The sequence below is a fragment of the Balearica regulorum genome, chromosome 2 (assembly GCF_011004875.1).
Source record: "Balearica regulorum gibbericeps isolate bBalReg1 chromosome 2, bBalReg1.pri, whole genome shotgun sequence".
Classification (NCBI taxonomy): Eukaryota; Metazoa; Chordata; class Aves; order Gruiformes; family Gruidae; genus Balearica; species Balearica regulorum.
This window is the reverse complement of record NC_046185.1, coordinates 127,753,348-127,774,759: the sequence shown is the minus strand read 5'-3', so window position 1 is coordinate 127,774,759 and position 21,412 is coordinate 127,753,348. Positions and strand designations below refer to the sequence as shown.

The 21,412-nt window shown below is 39.5% G+C and overlaps 1 protein-coding gene across 1 annotated transcript; it reads right to left on the bottom strand.

Moving 5' to 3' along the window:
* Positions 1 to 1,361: 1,361 nt before the first annotated feature.
* Positions 1,362 to 6,720, bottom strand: SGO1 (shugoshin 1). Its single transcript, XM_075745844.1, has 9 exons — positions 6,427 to 6,720; positions 5,884 to 6,026; positions 5,609 to 5,805; positions 5,174 to 5,278; positions 4,625 to 4,689; positions 4,309 to 4,460; positions 2,871 to 3,725; positions 2,191 to 2,362; positions 1,362 to 1,938 (listed from the first exon to the last, which is right to left on the bottom strand). The coding sequence occupies exons 2-9, from the start codon at positions 6,017 to 6,019 to the stop codon at positions 1,797 to 1,799; spliced, it is 1,824 nt and encodes a 607-aa protein (XP_075601959.1). The 5' UTR covers positions 6,020 to 6,026; positions 6,427 to 6,720; the 3' UTR covers positions 1,362 to 1,796.
* Positions 6,721 to 21,412: the final 14,692 nt, after the last annotated feature.

Here is a 21,412-nt window from a genome sequence, read left to right as displayed (position 1 = left end):
CTTATTTTGGTCTCTTTTTTCATTAATTAGTTCTTGCACTACAACTATAAACACAGAAGCTATTTCACAACTGAGCCCAGTGAAGCTGCAAGAGTGCAATTAGCACATCTGCCAGGTACACTAGAAAATACACAAAAAAGTCTCAGACTTCACTGGGAGGCTCGTGTGCTGAGCATTCCAAGTAGCATTCCCAGCTGCATACACACTGAGCTACAGTGCTGTTGCTCCAGTCTCTTCAACATCTCAAAAAATTCTTTGGATTTAGCTATTCAAAAATTTTGATTTTTCACCTCAAAGCATGCTCATGCTGTTTTCTCATTGTTGTCTAGTAGAGTCCTTTATTCACAAGACAAAATTTACATAGGAGCAAACTAGAGCCCATTTTGAGCTTGTACTTACCTACTCTCACCATGATGTTACTCAGATGGTACACTTACTTTGCATACCATAAGCAAACACCACACCTATCTAATACCTGACAGGTATTTAGAGGGTATGAAGAAGTTTCCTCCCCACCCCATTCGCTAAGATTTAATCCTGTGCCCTAGTGCATAAAAGTGTAGCAAGCAGCGGTCCAAAGAGACTTAGCCTTTTTCCTGGACACTTCTAGGTGAGCTAGACTCAGACCCTTCAAAAAAATCCACACCAGACCCACCACATCTACCTTGGGCTGCTCTGCTGTTCCTGATGAACAGCTGTTACAGGTTTGGTTGCTGAAAGAGTTAACTCATTCTGCTTAAGTTCCTGTAGTACTCAAGAGTTTCAGAAGGAAGATGGTGAGGCCCAGAGCTAGAATTTTAGGGTCCTCATGGAAGGTTAAGCTTCAGTTCCACATTCAGAGGCTGTGTTGTAAACAAGTATCTTCAAATACTCAGTAGCTACAGCTTTTATTACTATTGCTGAGAAAATCATGTTAAGACAGTGCCAGTACAACAGTAATTAACACTACACATTTTTATTACAGAAAGTGAAAGGTCTTACACTTGTTGAAGTGGGACAAGCAAGACAGGCAATTTTGCAAGACAAAATTTTGAATGTCACATAATTAAGTTCAAGATTTGCTTTGTTCCTGTCTGGTTAAGTTTAAATCACATTCACAGCAGTACCAACCAACACTATTTGCTACTTTTGAGAGCTCCAGCTACATAATCAAATTACAACTGGCAACCTGGTTTCTGAACAATGTTTATGCCGCATAAAATGGGGGGAGGAGGATGGTGGCTTGGAGCACGCCCACAGCTGACACTGCTACCCTTTAAAGCAACTACCAAAACTGTGCAGAAAGAATACCAACCCACTCCAAGCTGTTTCTGAAGACTAAGATGTTTATTATGAGCTTCAATATGAAACTACAACCATTACATAAACAAGATCTGTACAAGCATTATTAAACCCCCCGCCTGCAAAAAACCCCCCACAAAACCATTTGATCTTAAGTGCCTGAAGTTCACCTTTGCCAACCACTGTGAGATGAAGCAGGGTATAAGTCACATAATTACATTCACCATCTTTTCCATCAGATATTTCTGATATATTCAGATCCATGATGCAGGGATGCCTCCTCTCAAAAGAGTTTGAATGGCATCACCTTAGTTATAAAAGTAGTCTTGTGTCTTCTATATCATTAAAAAAAAGTCACTGGATTAAAAACAAAGCCCCTTAATTTTATATCCTTACTATTAGACACCTAGAAATAGTTGCATATTTGTGTAAGACACTGTGCAACAATAGTTTCCTGGATTAAAGATTTCCTTTCTTTGTGATAGCAAAACATGCTCACTCCACAACCAGAAATCTCAACGACAACCCACAAATTTCTCGTTGTATTTTGACAGAGATTCTTTCTTAAGAGAATGGCATTTAGCATCTTTTTTCTGCTTGAAAATTGGAGAATTCAGAAAGTTTGTATCTGTAAATGGATCACCTCTTCTGAGTTTCCTGTAAAAAAAAAAAACCACAAAAAACAACCCCCACATAAAAAAAGGCAAAATTAAGTTTTGTTTCCCACCTCACTTAAAACATAAACTTTCAGCTATTAAGTTCAATTTCACATGAACTATTTTGTATTATTAACCTCTCTTTGAATGTTTTGTTAAGAACTCGTTTCCAATATTTAAAATAATCCCCTCAAATCCTCCAACTGACAGAATGTCACAAACTTTATATCAAACTGGAAAGTAAAACACCTACCCTGCAATACTTGGTTCTTTATAGCTCACGGTAAGAGTACAGCTTCGCTTGCGTTTTGGAGATCGTGGTACTTCACCTTCTGGGACAACAGGCGCATTCCCAGTGCTGGGGAGCAATGAAGCGGTATTGGTAACATCACAAAGATGTCCACGAGATGGCTCAGCAGGCTGCCCTGGAAAAAGATAAGGTATATTTAAGACAATTCAGGCTAGCTAGCTTAAAAGAGAGCGTACTAGATGTGAAGTAACTCTCAGCTATAACTATTCTCTTCATCTTTCCTCTTAAGTAAGAGTGCATAAGAGGATCAACATGTATTCTGGATTTTAATTCAGAAAAATAGATTAACGCTAAGCAGCGCCAGGCACAGTGTGATTTGTTATTCCACTTCTCTCGCAATTTATCCTCTCATTCTCCTCTTTTTCCCCTCAGCTTTAATACATCATTAAAACACATCTAAAAACACAGTATTAATTAATTGATGACAAATTTCTTAAACAAAACATATCTTTAATTCCAATTTCTGCTGAGGAAAAAAAAAAGCGGACAAAAGAAAGAATCCAATGATTTTTATAACATTATTCTCTTTGTATTTATTAAAAAAAAAAAAAAGCCTAAATCACTAAAAACAATGTTATCTCTCAATGAAACAAAACCAATTACAGAACACTTTCTGCACTTACTGATAGACTTGTCACTTGATTTATTGCTTTCAGTCTCTCTTTCATGATGGAGTTTCTGCTCACGCTGTGCCAAACATCTTTTAGACCTTGGCCTTACGTGGACTGGCAATGTATCTGTCTCATCTACTGAACTTTTCCTTTTTTTTGATTTACTCTTATAAGGTTCATAGAGGCTATCATCTGAATCTTCTTCCATATCACTTGACTTGATGGTATTAGTTTCAGATATGTCGTCCTTGTCATCCACATCAGTATCTATGTCATTCACCTTATTTTGCCGAAAAGGCGTAACATGGACACTCTCTTCAAAATGAAAGTCATAAGCATCACTGCAGCCACCCAAGAAATCCAGCTTTTCTGTGGATGCCTCTTTACTCTGTCCTTTTTTTGGTCTTTGTCTGGAAGTATTTTTAGGCTTTCCCAGTTTTTCCTTCTGATGCTTCTCTTTCCTTACTTGAGAGTCTTCTCTGCTTTTACACTCACGTTGTTTAAGAACAGAATTATTGTCTAAGTTGAAACACGTAGTTTCAGAATATACCTGTGTTAACACCAGCTCGGAACCCACTTTTTTTTCCTTCAACTGAGAAATATCTGAATTTATGTTTTCTACAGTACCCTTCTCTAGACTTTCCTCAAGTCTAATTTCATCCTGTTTAGAAGGCTCTCTTGTTGAATCAGGTGCTTCTGAATGGTCCAAGACACTAGTGCAAAGTTCATCGTGATGTCTCATCTTTGAATATCGACGCCTGGTGGACACACTTTTTGGTAACACATTACCAAATCCATCCTCTCCACTTGAAGAAACTTTTTCCAGCTCTGACCCTACGTTGTCCAGATGAACATCAGATGTTTGCCCTTGTAATTGAAGAGAAAAATCTCATTAAAGCTAAATACTAACAAGCTGGAAAGGTTTTCTGCAAATTCTGAACCTGTCAAAAATTAAGACAGGTTAGAATTTTCTCCACGGATTTGTATAAACCAGTATATGGCAATCAAAATAAGCTCCGTTTCATACAGCTTCCAGACAGAAAGCAGTTAAATACAGTACATTAGGATTTTCCTCTAAACTGTTCTGTTTGGAAAGGTTATCTACAGGTCATTTATTTTTCTGAGGATTTTGCTTTGTTAACAGTTGTTTATTCCTTAAATGATAATGCACGACACTAAAGATGAATTTGCTCTGTTGAACTGTTTGGTAGATAACGAAACCAGATTGCAGCTATATAGAAGACAAAACCTTTTCAAATTTCTCCCCCATTTTGCTAGATATCTTCACTCAAAAAGTTTACCAGTTGCCAACATTAATATCTAACTTTTATGATAATAAGTGGAAAATTAGTTGACAGTTACTTCAAAAGCAGTAATTATGTTTTAAATTTATACTCACACTTTTTCCTGATTCAGAATACAGCAATGTCTGATACTTTGATTTAGTTACCTTTGTCTGGAACTATTTTGATTAAGGAAATGGCATTGTCCAATTCCTCACAGATCTCTGACACAGGATGAGCCAGCTCATTTCTGTCACTATCAGCCTCCATCCCACTTGGAAATGCTTGATCATCTCCATTAGCAGACTGTAGAGGTCCTCTAGAGAAAATACCAAAGGTAGTATTTACTGAACACCAATATATTTTATGACAATGAATGACTTCATTACATTGGATTTCTTCCCTTTTTCTAGTCAACCAGAAAATTAAGCTTACTGTAACAGGATTTTCAAATATAAATAGGCATTAATAAAAGATACTTACACTGAATTTACTTGTCCTGTGACACTGGAATTATTTTCAGGAACAGAAGAAAGCACACTCTGATTCTGTCAACAAAATAAATCTCACTGTGACTAAATAGCTGAAACAAGCTTGCACTATATGCAAATTTTAGACAAAAACCAATTACCCACAGAAGGGCCAAAGAGGCCCTTGACTCTTTCTTTCCAGCTGGCTAACACAAAGTGCTATGGGATCTCACACACTCAGCTCCTGCAAGTTAGCACATTCATCACTAGCCTAGTCATACAGACAGTGGACAGATGAAGGAACTGCGAGGATGGTACAGGAAACAACATGCTAAACCACAGCAAATGAGGGTGCCTCTACCATCTCGTAGCAGAGCCTTAGTCCCACTAACAATCTACTACACACTCCCACAGTTGGACCCCATGCAATACCGGAAACTGTGGGGACTAGTCGTACCTCCAAACTAAGGCTCAAATCTCAAAAACTATGTACACCTATGCTAGAAGGAATAAGGGGAAGAACTAACAGAAACCCTGCCCCTCAAGAGGAAAAGGTACTTACCACATCTATGGAACACAAATTCTTTGCTGGGCCAAGGAGATCAATTGAGTCCAGTAAATTCTGAGAAACTTTTGAAATTATCTCATTCAAGGCTGACAGTTGATTCTAATGGACAAAGGAAGGAAAATAACACTGTTACTGTCATACTCTAGTATCAACGACCAATGTAATAACTTCTTACCATTATTATGAGAAACTGTCAGGTATCTTCAACTGTGAAAATAAAATTCACAGGAGACAGATTTCAATTAAAGAAGAAAAGAATAGCCACAAATATTTAGTTAAAGACCAAACCAGGTGAAAATATGAAAAAAATAGTTCTATATATTGAGTCAATTTTTAATGAAACATTTAAGATCATAAAGATGTATCAGTGGATTGGTGCAGATTCTGATGCTCAGCTTCACTAAATCATAAAGTTATTATTAAAAATACCTCAACAAGTCCTTGTGCTTGCTTGAACCTAAGATTTCTTTGCAAGTCAAACATCTGAACCTTCAAATCTTGATATTCTTGCCTTAAATGAAGAATGGTAGCCTGGGCATCCCTCAGTTTGAGTTTTTCTTCTTGCAAAGCCAGAGCTAGAGCTCTGTTATTTGCTTGGATGCTCTTCATTTGCATGGAGCTGTTGGCTGCATCAGAACAGTGAGTATTTCAATTTGGTTAAAAAAAAAAAAAGTGAAACATATTAAGATATTTAAGCATCTTACTTGCTATTTTGCACTTTACAGTGGAGATCTGGCTAATTTTACCCAGCCGTGTCCATTTCTGATTTCTTTTCTCTTTCATTCGTTCTTTTATATCACCCAGACTGTCTTTGAAGGGCTTTTTCAAATATACAGCCATCTTCTACCTTGAGAAATATAAAGGGTGAAGAACTCATTAAGCTGGTATTGCACAGTGCTCCCCGAGGCCAAAAGAAAAGGAATAGAAAAACAAAAGTAAAGTTTATGTTATTCTAAAGTTGCACATACGCACCTACAAGAGACCCACGAATACGAAAAGACACACAGCTGTGGTCATTTTCAAAACAATTTTGGCAACATGGCTGCTGTCACTGTTGCCGATTATCTGAACGGCAAACCGCACGGTGTGCGCGGCGATGACCAGGCCCAGGCCTCTGAACACCCACACGGCGGGGCGGCACGACGGTGCGGGGGACAAGTACCCGAGGTGTCGGAAGAGGGTCCCCGACTCCTCTAACGCTGAAGGAAGACCCTCATGACACACACCCACCGACCGACCAGCCGTACCTCTTCAGAAAGGCGTACACGCCACCGGGCGCCTCCCACGCACGGCCGCGGCTGCCCGAACCCCAGGCGGAGGCGATACCGCCCCGGCCGCCCCCGAGCCCCAGCCGCCGTTGCCCCGCCAGCAGCGGACGGCGCTCGCCTGGCGTCCCCCGCAGAGCCCCGGCTCGCCCGACAACGGCGGCGACTGCTGCCCGCCCGCTCGGCCTCGGAGGGGCGGCAGGGCGTCCCCGCGCGCGGCCGGACAGTTAGCACTGCTCCCCCTCGACGTTCAAAAACCGCCGCCGCGCTCTCGCATTGGTGGGACCGGCGTGTGGCGTCACAACACGGCCACCGCGCTCATCCGGGCCTCGCGCTTAGACCCCGCCCCGTCGCAGGGGCAGCGGAGGCTCTGCCCCTCCCGCGCGTGAGCCCGGCCCAGGCTCGCCCCGCCCCTCGCAGCTCCCAGCTGAGGCAGCGGCTCCCCGCGGAGCCGGTGTGGTTCCCCGCAGGCCGTTGCGGCCGTTAGCGGTGCCACAGGCGGCCCCAGCACCCCCAAACCCCCACCCGGGGCCCCGGCTGAAATCGGGCTGACGCGGCCGATGGGCCCCGCCGCGGGTCCCCCAGGCAGACTCTCACCCCGGGCGGTGCGTTCACCTGCGCCACCTCAGCTGCCAGAGGGGAAAGACGCAGAGGCAGAACAGCAGCTGTTATTAAACAGCGAAACTAGGTGACAAAAGCCGTTAGTCTTAGATATTGTACTTACAGCAATTGCTTGCTGCAGCAGTAGCAAGATGAGCCTTTCCTGCTCTCCCTGGACCACGCTTCTTGGGAAGTGCCTAACTCCAGCTGTGGCAGTTTGAAATGAAAATCCTACAAAAGCTGCAGAATTAAACCTGTTTCCCAACACTTAGTTTATGAAAGAAACTGTTCCTAAATCCCATCGATAAGATGGTGGCAGCTGCTGCCCTGTGAGGTATATGTGTGGCCAGGCCGTGATGCGTTGGACAAGCGCGGCTGAGGTTAGGGAGAGGCCTCAGCTCCCTCCTACCCCACCAGCGTTTTCTTGGATTATGTAATTTTTGTAACTATGACTGATTAGTATATGCTAATATCTACACATATTGAACATGGAGTGCTGAACTTTGATTAAACACTGCTTTATGATGGGTGAAGGAAAAAAAGCCAAGTGATATTAAGAGTAGAATAAATGATATTCTTGTATCTGAGAAGTTAGCATTTTGTAGCTACTACATTTTTTATTTTCTAACAGGTACTCCTGCCTGCTTGATTTTATTCATTACAGCTTGGACGTGGTGTGGCAAGCTGATTTCAAATTTGAAAAATTCTCATAGATCATGACAGAAACCACAGTCCACAATAAGTATACATGTATCCTTTCTCACTCCTTGGAAGGTTATATATTTTTTGTTTCTCCAGCTCAGAATAGCTGGCCTCATCTGTGTAGTTTTTACAGTAGTGTAAATAAATATTATTTAACTTACTCTCTTGCTTCATCAATAGATACTGATAAAGTTGGGGTTGCATTTCCTGTCAGCAAAAAAGTTGTCCTGCAAACACAGTTCCTTGTCCAGTGTGATGATTCCCTTTTGAGACATGAGATCGTGTCAAAAGGAATCACAATTTCTTTAAGAGTCATCATGAAAAGTTAGGAGCAAATTAAACACATTAGACCCTCTTAGTTAGTGGGGTCAGACAGAACCAGAGCAACACAATTTTAGTTTCTCTTTACAGCTTTTTGCTTCTTTCTGTCTGCTTGCTGAGTCTCCCAAACCCCTACCAACCCATCCTTCCAGCCCCCAAACAACCCTCCCAAAACTGAACAAAAAGGCCCACAGGCCTGGGGAAAAAAAAGAAAAGAAAAAAAAAAAGAAGAAAAAGAAGTACTGGCTAGTAAACATCACATACCCAGTAGAAATACCGGTTTTCTGATATTGTACAATTAACCTCGCATCCGCTTCCTACAGGCCTCTCACTGTTTTACAGGCAATAATTGGGCATACTCCTCCACTCAACAGCAGCTAAACAGCCTCATCCGGACCCTTGCAAACAGCTCTCTCTAAACATTAGATGAAATTATCTCATTCAACTCAGCTTCTGAGGGCTTGAGGGGTTGTTGTTCTTGGGGTTTTTTTCAGCAAAACACCAGCTATTCCAAGGAAAAGTAATACCTTTCCCTACAAACTGTGTCTCCCTTAAAGCTAGCAGGTGTTTTGCATTTGGCCAAGTAGCAATTGGTCATTTCCAGCAATGCTGGTAAGGTCTTTTAGCCCTTAGTCATTCATTTACTTGACACGAGTACACTGATTGTGATTAAATGAACCGTGATTTGATTGAAAAATAATGCTTTCCTCATTGCTAAGTGTTACTCTTAATTACCTTCTTCCCCCTGAAAATACCTGTATCAAGATTAAAAAAACCCCTCTCTTCATCTTTTTTCTTTCTATTGTATTTAACATTATCCACCAATTTTCTTACACCTCTTTCAGAAACACTTTGGGATCTTTCTGCAGATTATCTTTTGGGGTTTAATGTTGAATTTCTATATCCTGATAATTTCCTTTTCACTGTTACCAAGGTGTGCTCATTTCTGAATTATTCTCATCTCAAGGCATTTGTATTCCTATTAGGTTATTTTCAGGTTACACTGTCTGTATTATTTTATTTATTTATAGTGTGGGATTCCTAGCAGTGAATTTTTCTAGCTTGACTGACTCTTTGCTGTAAGCAATTTCACATTTTCCTCTATGAAGATTGATGCTGTGATTGATGCCAGAGGTGCTCCAGAGTATTAGTTTATTTCTAGCAGGTGTACTCATGTGGCAAAACAGCTGCTACTGTGACTGGAGTCGGTGTTTTAAAAGATATGCTCTTATCTTGAATTTACTGACTTATATTACAAGGAAAAGGTTGCTTTATATAATTACAGCAAATTACAGGAATCGGAGCTGTGATTCTGGGAGCATTCTAGATACTTCTTGTCAGGGTTCAAGTCTGAATGTGGTGTTACATGCCAATGTCCAACACATTCTGTTAGTGGTCTATGTAAAGGGCTCAAAGTTAGGAAGTTGTTGTTTCTCCCAACTAAGCAAGCAATCAGATATGAAATAGCCTATGGAATGTGAAATAGTTACTTTTATTGCTAACACTATGAAAGTCCTCAAGTAAATGGAATTTTAACTTTTTTAGTGGATGCTTATGAGTGGTATTGATAATCCGGTCCTTACTGGAAAATATTTTAAAGTTGATTTCAATAACAGGATAAATTTGTACAGCTAAGTAAAGGCAAATGACTAGACTCACTGTATTTACCTTTTCATTCCAGTGATCACCAGTAGGGGATGACTGAGACAGAAGAACAGCCATGATGTGGTGATGGATAGCAAGCTTTTGTTGATGCAGGCAGCTAGATGACCTCCAGATACCCAACTTAAATATCCTACCCATCTTTTCAGCTGCCCCATGTCCAGCCCTACATCAGGCAGTGATGATGTTTATACCGTCTGGTTTGAACCATCGGAGTAGCTCAGTTACGTTAGGGTAGAAGATATGACTCGTATTGCACTACCTCTATCGAAACAAGATACAGAGGTGGAAACTACAATGTATGCAATGCAGTGCATACTGTGAGGACAAAAGAAAAAGTATATACAACATACTGTTATGTGTAATACCAAATTAATTAATACTGCAAAGTGTTCTCTGTTAGAAGACAACCTTAGAAGTGGCTCTTACACACTGCCAGTATTTCCTTCCTTTAGCTGGAGAGCGCGATTGGTTAGTGGCATGCAGGACTGTCACGCTTTCCGTTTCCTTTGGAGTTGGGGAAGATCTTTTACGCTCCTATGGCTTGCCGAGTCAGCTTTCTTCTCGTTTCTTGTGACTTGCACACTCATGCTGCCCTGCAGTGCTTTTCTCCTTGACCATCAGATGGCTCATTTGTGAACTGCCTTCCAGCTGTTCACTTCTAATCAGTTTTGAGTAGGATGTGTGTAGCTATTATCGGCTTGGAAGTGTCATATCATGAGTCTAAGAATATTTGGTATGTGAGAGTTGTGGGGATTGTGAGAGGCTGATGCACCCACTGCTTCCCTGGGAACAGAAAAGCAGCAAGCATTTTTTGAAGAAGCTGGCACAGACTTACCTGAGCAAAAAGGTCTTGTACTAACTTGACTGAGTTTGGCTGAAAATCCTTTAGAAATAATGAGCTGAAAAGATTTTGACAGCCAGACAATTGATATTTGGCCTTCAGAAAGGTTAAAAAGAATTGCGAGTGTCATTTTTTTAAAGTATGTCCATATGTGCTATTTCTTTCACATTTCAGAAAGATTTATCAAATTAGACCCATAAGCTGCTAAAGTTCAGACCACTTCCATTTTGGAATATGTTATTAGTAGTGTATTCTGCATTTTAGGTTATCTATAACCACTTCTAATTACAATTTTTATATTTTTCTTTCTCAAAAATACTTTGTTCTACTTACAATTAAACCACATATGTAAGTAAGTGGAAAACAAGTATGAGTTAATTGAAGCATGAGACAACATGTGTTTCATTAAGCTAAAATTAATATGTGATAAATCAGCATACCTACATTAATTATATCAGTCTCTTTTTTATGTAAATATATATTATAAAATGTTTTAAATTATTAATAAGTAAGGAGGTAAAAGATTAATAAGTATCTTGATCTGTTCATGAGAGAGATTCCAGGGAGGATAATACATGCAGTGATTATTATATGGGTCAAATACAGCTGTCCCTTCCACTACAGACATAATTTGTTATGAGTGCTGAGGTACATACATACTCGTCCGAGCTGCCACAGAATCTTTCCTTTCAGTGCCAGGGAAAATCCCCAAATCCCAGGGTGTTTTAATCCTATGGCACTATTACAACAATATAAATACTAATCTGAAATCTTGAAACTACGTGGATGGAATAAGCAAAGGAGGAATCATGAGTCAATAAAATGTATATCAATGTTTAACATTTTCTTGGTGTTTCCACTGAGTATGTAATCTTGATTTCATTGTACCAGCTGTCAGTTGACTAGAACCCTGGCTTTCTCCACTATGCAGCGGTTACAGAGCATGCAGTCAGAAGCAACCTCCTCCCTCTCAAATTTCCTACCCCCAAATCTCATACCAACCTCTGTCTCAAAAAAAAAAAAAAAAAAAGAAGTTTGTTTAACTGTTGAATGGAATATTTACTGACAAAACTGGTTTTTTTTCCTTATAGTATTTGAATAAATAAGTGGCTTTCCACTAATTATTTCCAGTTTTTTTCTGATGAATAAATAGCTCAGAGACACACTAGTAGAATAGAGGCATAAAGACACAAAGACAAAAATGTGCTGTCATCTGCGTAGTGGATCTTGATGATGGAGATGATACTCTCTGACATAATGGAAGGAAACTCATTAATGGATACCAGGGCATATCTTAGTGTATTTTTTTAGTGCAAATATACCTGTCATAATCTGAGAGGTGAATATTAACCATATAATGATACATGCAGAAACCCTGGCTCCTGATGGAGCAGAGTGCCACCAGCTTCCCGCTCTTATATACCTCCCCTCTATAGGTACTGTGATGTCAGTGGACTTAGTTTATATGGGCAAACCTGGGATTAGAACTGATCTCTTTTCTTTTACCTTTCTCTTTAAACACGACTACTGTATACACACATTGAATACAAGTATTTATTTGAGGCCTTATAGCAGTAGGTACTGTACAATCCTTACTGGCTCCTGAAGCCACCGGTAAAATGCAATGGAGGCCAGAAGAAATAGCAGCATTCCAGGTGCACGTTGGCTAGAGCACACTGGCGTTGGGCAGGGAAAGACCATCTAGACAACCCGCTCTGCTTCTGGATCAGAATATTTGGTTTTATGAAGTGTGGAAGAGCAATTTTCCTTCCTGCTGGCTTGTGTTGCTGCAGTCAGCTCTCAGAGGTTTGGGTCACGAGTGAATGACTTTCAAAGAGCTAATGGTCATTCATAGGTAGAAGACATAGATACAGATTGACGCTTTGTTCTCACAACAACAGGTCCTGTGCAAGCACTTTTTAATGACTTCGGTCCACCACAGAGAACAACGGAGAGAAGATAGGGTGTAATTTATAACCAAGGACATAGAAAGAAGCAAACATCGTTACCCAGTAGTAGTTACCATTTGGTTCTGCTCTAGGTATGCTGCCTGTATTAAAATAAGCAGGGTCATTCTATCACTTAAACACTTTGTGGGAATTGCTGTGCGTAATACCAGACAGAAAACAGAGGCAAAAAAAAGCAATACACTCCAACCATCACTGGGTGCCTCGGTTGATAATGCATCTCAGCTCACGCTAAGGCTGCTCGCTCTTTGTGAGAAGTGAGGGACTTGAAAGATTAGCACTTATGAGGATCAACAAAAGTAATACATCTGTGGCCAAAATGACGTTATAACGTTTGACATTAAAATGGCTTATTGGGGTTGGTTGGGGTTGGTTTGTTTCTATAGCTTAGCCTGCCACTAGCATTCTGGTGTTTATTTGAACAGTTGAAGCAAATCTGTCACCAGCGAAAGCTGTAAGTGGCATAGCAGTAGGAAAGAGATATGGAAAGGCAACTGAACTGCTGCTGATGCGAACTTCAAACATGACAAGATTTTTGACTGACAGAAAAGCAGAACAGTGGCAGAATTCTCTGAGCTCTGTTATCTTTACACTTTTCTCTACTTCTGCTTCTCTGTATCTCGCTACCTTTTATCATTCTGTTATCTTACTTTGCAACTGTATTATAGTGTCCAGTGTTACAGCTTTTCATTCTCACAGTTTCATCTGGTTTTCTGTCCTTTCCCTCCATTTTATTGGAGAAATCAGAATAAAAAGATACCAATGTTTGTATTTTATATTTATATGCAGATACGATAGGCATGGTAAGAACTAGAGATTGTATTAAGAAAGAGGAAGCACAGAAGCAGTATGTTGAAAAAGACTGTGTTTTAATGGATGTTCCATGGTTCCTTTAATTTATATTGTATGATTCAAGTATTTTAAAATGGAAGAACATTTGAAAAATGAGATCCTGTGAACAACTTTCTCCAATCTTAACAATATTTAAATCAATAGAAACAGAGCATAGCATTTGTCATGATAAAATTATTGTGAAATGCTTGAATATTCCCGAAAAAAGTAATTAAGCTATTATGCCACAAATTTTCATGTAATCAATATGTTCCCAGAAAGTTTTTCACTGTAGTTAAGCCAACAATTTCTGATACAAACATGTTGGGAGAAGACCTAATAGAAAACTTTCAAAATGCTTTAGTTCAAAGCAATCTTACCGAAATTTCATGAGATAAATTAGATTGAAGTAATTGTTTGCCAAGAAGTAAGCACAAATCTAAACAGAGATGCTCAAATGACAGTTGTCTATGCCTATCATGTAGAGAAAATGAAATTGCAGACACTGAGCCCACTCAACATTCAGTCACCTTCCTACACATCTCTCCTACCATTTTTGTTTTGGAAAGAGTAGATGCAGACTGTCACAGGAGAGTCTGTCAAGGTTCCTGTTATGTATGTTTAGATAAAACTACTTATTTCTGGCTTTCCTAGTTTCCTTCCTACTGATATTGTCTCACCTCCATCAGGTATGCTGGCTGCTGCCCCAGTCAGAAAAGGAAATAGAAAGACACACACACTCTTGGTCAACTTAGGCCAGTTAAGAAATGATAGCTAACGTGGGCCTGTTTTTGTCGAAATAGATGTAGAAACACGGAAGTCTTAGAAATAGGAGAAAGGTACTGCTACGCATAAAATAAAAGCTCAATGTGCCCATTGTCTTTTATCTGATTGATTGTAGGTTGAACAACCACATCTTACCCAATTGCCAAACTATTTTAATTCTATTCTTTTTATTTAATTTATCAGACTGTGCATTATTTGATGGTAAAGAGGTTCGGGTCTTAGTCTGTAGTCTTTTTTAGTCAACAAGAAAGTAATCACTAGTGAGGAAGTAGTGAGAAAGTCTGTATTTGCCATAATCCTTTTGCTAAAGATGATGTTTTGATATGTCTGCCTTGGTACTGGCTTATAGTAGCTTCTCTGTTGCCCCATGAAAACTCACTTTGGCTTTTTTTGTCCTGAAATCTTGCACCAAAGTACATTTATAATGCACAATTACCAGCTTACTGCCCAAACATTTCAAATGAGTATTTCTTGCCTTCACTGCAGCCTTCAGCACAGATTTTACCAGGATCTACGCTTTCTTCTTTTTATTTGTATTGTATTCTACCTACCTATTCCCTTCCTTTTTTCTCCTGATTAAGCTGCTATTCCCTGAACAGTTTACAGTTTGGGGTAAATATGATTTTAGTCCTAGAGTGGGTGTCCTCTTATGGACCAGTGGAATTTGGTGTTGCTAGTGTTTGTTAGAGACAATAACACTAACACTAATTGTTAAGATTCCAAGGATTGCTTTTCCCACTAATAGATACTTAAGTCCATAAATCATACAGAGCCTACAGCTCCAAAAGAATAAAGTTCCAGAATGCTAAGGACAGAATCCTGGTCTAAATCTGGGAAAAAAAACTAAGATTTTTTTTTTCCCCTTGTTGATCTTCAGCAAGGAGAGTAAGAGTCATGTTTTTTTATTATTATTATTTTTTTAATGTACAGTGACAGATTAACACAAGATGACAGTCTAAGCAAAAATCTGACTTTAAGAATCACAGATTCACAGAATGGTAGGGGTTGGAAGGGACCTCTGGAGATCATCTGGTCCAACCCCCCACTAGAGCAGATTCACCTAGAGCAGGTTGCACAGGATTGTGTCCAGGCAGGTTTTGAATAACTCCAGAGAAGGAGACTCCACAACCCCTCTGGGCAGCCTGTTCCAGTGCTCTGTCACCCTCACAGTGAAGAAGTTTTTCCTCATATTGACATGGAACTTCCTGTGTTCCAGTTTTTGCCTGTTGCCCCTTGTCCTGTCACTGGGCACCACTGAAAAGAGTCTGGCCCCTTCCTCTAAACATCTGCCCTTTAGATATCTCTAAGTATTGATCAGATTCCCTCTCAGTCTTCTCTAGGCTAAACAGACCCAGCCCTCTCAGCCTTTCCTCATACGAGAGATGCTGCAGTCCCCTCAGGACCTCAATATATTCCTCAAAAGGAATCTGTTCAGATCCAAAGGTGATTTTCCCTGTTCTTTTACTCACAACCTCCTGCCCTTCCTTCAGAGTAATACCAGGATCTAGGACACTAAGAGCTTCTGTTGGTCTGCAAGGTTGTCTGTTCCCTCCTGTGACAAGATGGAGAGTGGAGTACAGCTTTGATGTGGAAATGCCTCAGGCTTTCATCTTATAATGAGCTTCCCCAAAAGACCAAAAAAAATTCTAAACTTAAAAGAAGCCACACTTAATTTAAATAAAAGGTTGCATTTCTGTGTTTGTTTTTAATATATAGAGGAAACTTATGGCAACTTGAGGCAACAGAACAGAAATAAGATTTATTCACTGTTCTGTTCTTACCCACTATCACTTTGCAGACAGATCCCGGATTTCAGCTGCTGAGTGCCCACAATTTCTATGTGGTCCTGTTCAAGAAGTTCTTTCCAGTCCTTCTGGAGCCAGGCTGTTCTTTGGTGTGAATCTCCTGTCTATTCCTTCTTGTGGTCCCTCGGACTTTCTCTCCCTTAAGCATGCTGAGTTATCTCCCATTGTCTTGAGCAGGCTTCCTCATCATCCAGTCTTTTCAAAGGAACATGTAACTGAGAACACACAAGTAAAACAAATACTGTCTGTGTTACTGTATAGCCCATATACTCCACTATAACTAAGGACAACAGCAGAGAGAACTGTAATGCCAAAGACATTAACTTCATTTCTAATAGTCTGTATGTCCCGTGTGCATGCACACATCCATATCTGTGTGAATGGGTTTATGATACTTCCCAATAGCTGGTGGCCCATTTTATTGGTTTCTCTGCTAATAATTAATTGGAATAGAACTCCGAGCTAACAAAAGACAGCTTGCTCAGCTTTTCCATAGTCTTCCTCACCAAAAATAGCAAAACTGCAAGTAATAATGATGATAAAGGAAGTCCTACTGTTTATGGTAACATTTACGGCTGACTAACGATATTTAAAGCATATCAACTGCCTCATGGTAGTTTCAAGTTTCAGCAGATATACTCTTTCATGCCCCTGTGAGCTTGCAAAAGCTAAGCCCCGGATCTTGAGTGTGTTTGCAAAGCTGATGCAGGCAGCATCCAAAGCAATCTCAGTTTCACTGCCTGCCTTTGCGTGGTATCTCCCTGGCCCTCAGCCTCCTCACTCTGGAATGCTTTAAAAAAACCTTTCCTTGCAGAATATGCTGTCATTCAAAAATAGTACTGCAGAAAAAAAAAAAAAAATATTAGAATAGCCTTCCTTACACCTGTGATTTTCATCCACTTTGTTGTGAGCCTTCTGAAACATGTTCTTTCAGACCTTATATTAAACACTGCATAGTAAGTTCATTCACACACAGTCCTCATATTCCAGCAGACTTTCTTTAGTTATCTACCTGTGCAGCATCTGGAAACTGTGGAATGAATTTTGGGGAAATAATTTGCTTTCCTGCCTCCCTTCTACCCTACTACAATTATTCTCATAGGTATTTTTGGAGTTACTAATAGTAGGGGTATTTCTGTAAGACAAAATTTCAGCATCCTCCAGGAGAAGTGGGGCAAATAAGTTCCTTACAATGCTTCAGTATTTTCACTTACCATCTACACTACAACAAAATAATCTATTTAAAATGTATGAATTACTGAAGTTCAAAGCTCTCCCAACAAAATCCCAATGTTACTGAATTAGTTTAAAGTTTAGTACCCATTTGTGTTATCTTAGGTCCAGGTGTAGACTAGCAATCACAGCAATCGTCACTTGGTGGAGCCAGATTACTCTGCAAATTGAAGGTACTTTACAAACAGTTTGCATAAAAGGTCTCAAAGGCAGGATTTATAAATAGTATGTTGGAGAAAGACAATAAAAAATTGCGGTATTTCAATAAATCCTTGGAGAAATTAGAAGTTTTATAGCTTTGCTTTTAATTACTCTAGCACAGGAGAAGTAAAGGACTTGCTTGCTGGCTGAAGAAAAGGCTATGTCCTTATGCTGGAATAAGATGGGAAGAGAGTGTAGGTATATTTGGTAAGGTACGTGCAAACCTGCAAGGATGAAGTGATAGCTGTCACTCTTGGTACAAGTTAAAGAAATTCAGGTTGTTAATGCTAAGCTTATTAACAGTTTACAAATTGTATTTTTTATTTTACTGCTAATATTTTAAATTTATGCCACTTTTTCTATCTCTCTTTTAAATATTCATTATAAAATCCAGCAGGGCACCTAATTTATTTGTGGTATAGTGAACAGAGCATTCTTCGAGGGAAAAAAAAGGAGAGGATACCAGACTGTAAGCACCTTCTCTGCACTCTACTGAGCATAAGAGAACTCTCAGCAACTTCTCCTCACAATTTGTTTCTTTTCTATCCATATGCATGGGACACTATTTAAAGAAGTGTCAACACTAGAAGCGTCTACTCATTCTTATGCTGCCTTGTATTTGCTGTGCACATGGTAACAGAACTCAGGGAATTTAGGGTGCTCTGTGCCATCATGATACTCAGTAATCAGAGGTTACTACTGAGAGTGTGTGTGTGAGTTTTCTGGCATTTTTGTGGTTGGGAGTTTTGTTTTGGTTTTTTTCTCTCTATTTAGTGTTTGTTTGCATTGAATCTATCAAGGATAGATGCTTCTAAGGAGTTGTTCTGACTAGCATATGAATAAAGTCTTACACTTTCAGTAAATCCTTTGACTGGTCAGATCTCATTTACTGGGAATAGACTCTGTCATTTGAGCTCCAGCCTTATATTTTATTACATAATTTATTGATCACATGGCTCTTTCCTGGTTGGTGACCCCATGTGCCAGAAGAAGCCGGTTGTCCCAGTCAGCCAGCTGTTGATGGTATATCTGGCAACCGGGGTTATAGAATAGGAGAGAAGCCACAACAGTGGGGGAGTGCAGCTTAAGATTAGCCAGGTAGAGGGGTCCATGCTTTAAAAAGCATGTTAGAAGACAAAATTCCCAGCGACATAATGGCATCACAGTCCCACGCATTGTATATCTTCACTCACAGCTCTCTCATGTATATTCAGAAGTGCATCTCCTTCCGTGACCCACTGAGTCAGATGACAATTGAGATTTTTAAAGCCCTTGAGATACCAGCAAACCCGGCACAGAGTCTTCTTGGAACTGTTCCTATCCTAGTATGAAAAAGTGAGAAAGAACAGGAAATTCTGCTGGTACAGCTTCCCAGATTTTACATACAAAATCATATTAGGAATATTATTTGGAACTACTAAGATTTTCTAAAGAATTACATTTTCTCAATTATTTCTGCATAGAACCCATTCTTTCCCAGTGAATGGAAGGAAAACATACATCATGAAAACAAACCATATTTCTAGAACATCTTAATTTATAAATGCAGGCAGTAACAAGACTTATATCTTATGTAGAATTAAAAACCACAGTATTATTCCCCTGCAAGAGGGAAAAAGAAAAGTATATTAAACCTGCGTGTAAATAACAGATCACAGTTTATGGAAAGACAGCAATCAAATTACTGGTGAAAAAGAACAAAAGTCAAACAGAAGAAAATACCTGAAATACTGAAGTGACTTTCCTGGCTACAGAAGGACAGGATGGGCTCTGTTAATGCTGGGAGATGGAACAGGGGCAGGACGAACATGGAGCATTGGTTTTGGATACCCAGAATAGCTGGAAAGAGCCCTCGTGGTGGCCTCTTTCTGGGTCATCGTCCAGAACTGTTATTGTTCAGCCAAAAGGATGAAAAGGGTTAAGTTTTGGATTGTTTTCCAGACAGTGAAGACTGTGGAGGTTTGGTGGGTTTTTTTGTTTTTAACTGGGTGGCTTTATTACTTTTTTATACTATTGTTGGCACCCTGGCAATTTGCATTTGGCTTCACCCCTTTTTCTTAGGATAAGCAGTACTTACCTCAGGTTACTCAGGATGTTTGTCCTGCACAAGCAGGGGAGAGAAATTTTTAGTTTCTTTCTTTTTATGATGTTCTGCTTTCCCTCTGTCATACCATTTGAACAGCTGTATCTAACTCTGGCAACAAGGGAGAGAAGCTCTCAGCTGAAAGGTTTTAAAAGTTCATTAATTTAATTTATTCTGCCTCTCCAAAGGAGATTTGCATTGTCATTGGAATAGGAGCTCTTATTTGTTTCCCCCCACCCAGGCTGAATTGGAGATTTACAAATAAAATCTATTTTCTAACTGGTATGCCTAGTTTCCTTCCTTTTGTACAAGCTACTTGATTTTATGTGCTCTTATTTCTATTCAATTTATTGCTCTGCTCTTTTTTACTATTGTCCCTGTGGTTTTGTATCATCAGGAAATTTCACTTCTTACTGAATGCATCTTCATCCAGGTTAAAAGGGAGAGACAGTCGATCAGTCAGTAAATCCCTACTCTCCAAAAACACAGTCAGCACCAGCTGTAGCTCAATTAAACTCAACACTTGAACAGTTCACAAGAGAACCTACACTTGTATACACACATTAATCAAATAAATTAATTTTCATCTGTAGTCATATTCCAAATTTTCAGTTAATAGCTTGGATAGTAAAGTGTGGGCTGGAGATATGTGATGGAAGTACCAGATAATTAAAACTTCTCAGCATAATGTTTAAACTTAGGGTGTCCTGACATGCACGCTAAACAAGGTATGCTGAAGGAACCTAAAATCTATGGGTTTGGCATACTTAATTGTTGACGAGCACTTCTGCTGAGTCATACAAGCAGCTCAGCTGTTTAGAATGGCTTGATGTGTTCCTAGTTTGAAAATATAGAAAAAATTATTTTAGCTTTTGGTTTTTTTTTTTCTAGGGTGATGAATGGAACAGCATGTATAAAGAAGGCCATTTCTGTATGTATTCTTAAGTCAGCTTTAAAAACATTATAAATCAAGTTATTGGGACTAAAGCCCCACAGAAAGTCTGCTTGCATTTCTTCATTCTATGCATATTAAGAATAATTCCCAAGGAACAATGATTTCTTAATCCATACTTAGGACAACTTGTATTTAACAGTATGGGCTTAAGTCCCACTCCTTTCATGTTAATGACACAATTAAGTGCTGCCTTGATCATGGGACTGTACTATATGGCATCAGATCCCTACTAAAGAGCACTTTAGTTAAAAAAAATGATCTGTGGAGAATACAGGCTGTGTCAGGCTGTATTCTAACTTTCTAGTCATGTTAATTAAATCTGTTCCGAGCAGATTTCAGACAAGGTCAGGCTGGCCATGCTGACTGCTATTTACAACCTGTTCCAAAAGAAGCATTACTGCCACTGGTTGGGAATATTTTACTGAAATTACTTTTGTCATAAAATGACTAGTTGTCAAACTGAAGTATATTTAGCTTCGTTTGGGACAGCTATCTTGGCCCCATCCTGAAGAAAGATAGAGATGGACAAGCAGATGTAGTCCCAAATCACAACAATCAGGTTCATAAACTCTACTGGGATCAAGTCCTGGCTGCAGTAAAATGTTTGAGTGGTTATAGACAGTATAGATACATATATACATAACAGCCCCAACAGTAAGGAATAAAATCCACCCAAGACAGCCTGGTGCTCATGATACATGAGAAAAAGGCTTAGCCTTACATCCTTTGTTTGGACCAGGTTGTACAACATGTTGAACCTGTTCTGGGAGTGCCAGGGAAAGCATGATTTTTCTTTGTGAAACCCTTCAAGAAGTTTTGGGTTCACACCAACATGGAGTGAAAAATGTTTGAAATCTGGAAGTACATTGGATGAGAAAATACTTCTTTCCTAGCTGTAGTTGAAACACCTTCTTCTTTGCAGTGATGGGGAACATTTTTGGTGATAGACTAGTATAGACACAGCCAGGAAATGTTTTG

What these genes read in the sequence shown, in the direction of transcription:
- SGO1 (XM_075745844.1), bottom strand. Translation starts at nt 6,019, where the DNA reads ATGGCTGTATATTTGAAAAAGCCCTTCAAAGACAGTCTGGGTGATATA. An exon ending in AAGCACAAGGACTTGTTGAG is followed by an intron (nt 5,279 to 5,608) that starts GTATTTTTAATA and finishes TTTGTCCATTAG; the next exon opens with AATCAACTGTCAGCCTTGAA. An exon ending in CAAAATAGTTCCAGACAAAG is followed by an intron (nt 3,726 to 4,308) that starts GTAACTAAATCA and finishes TTCAATTACAAG; the next exon opens with GGCAAACATCTGATGTTCAT.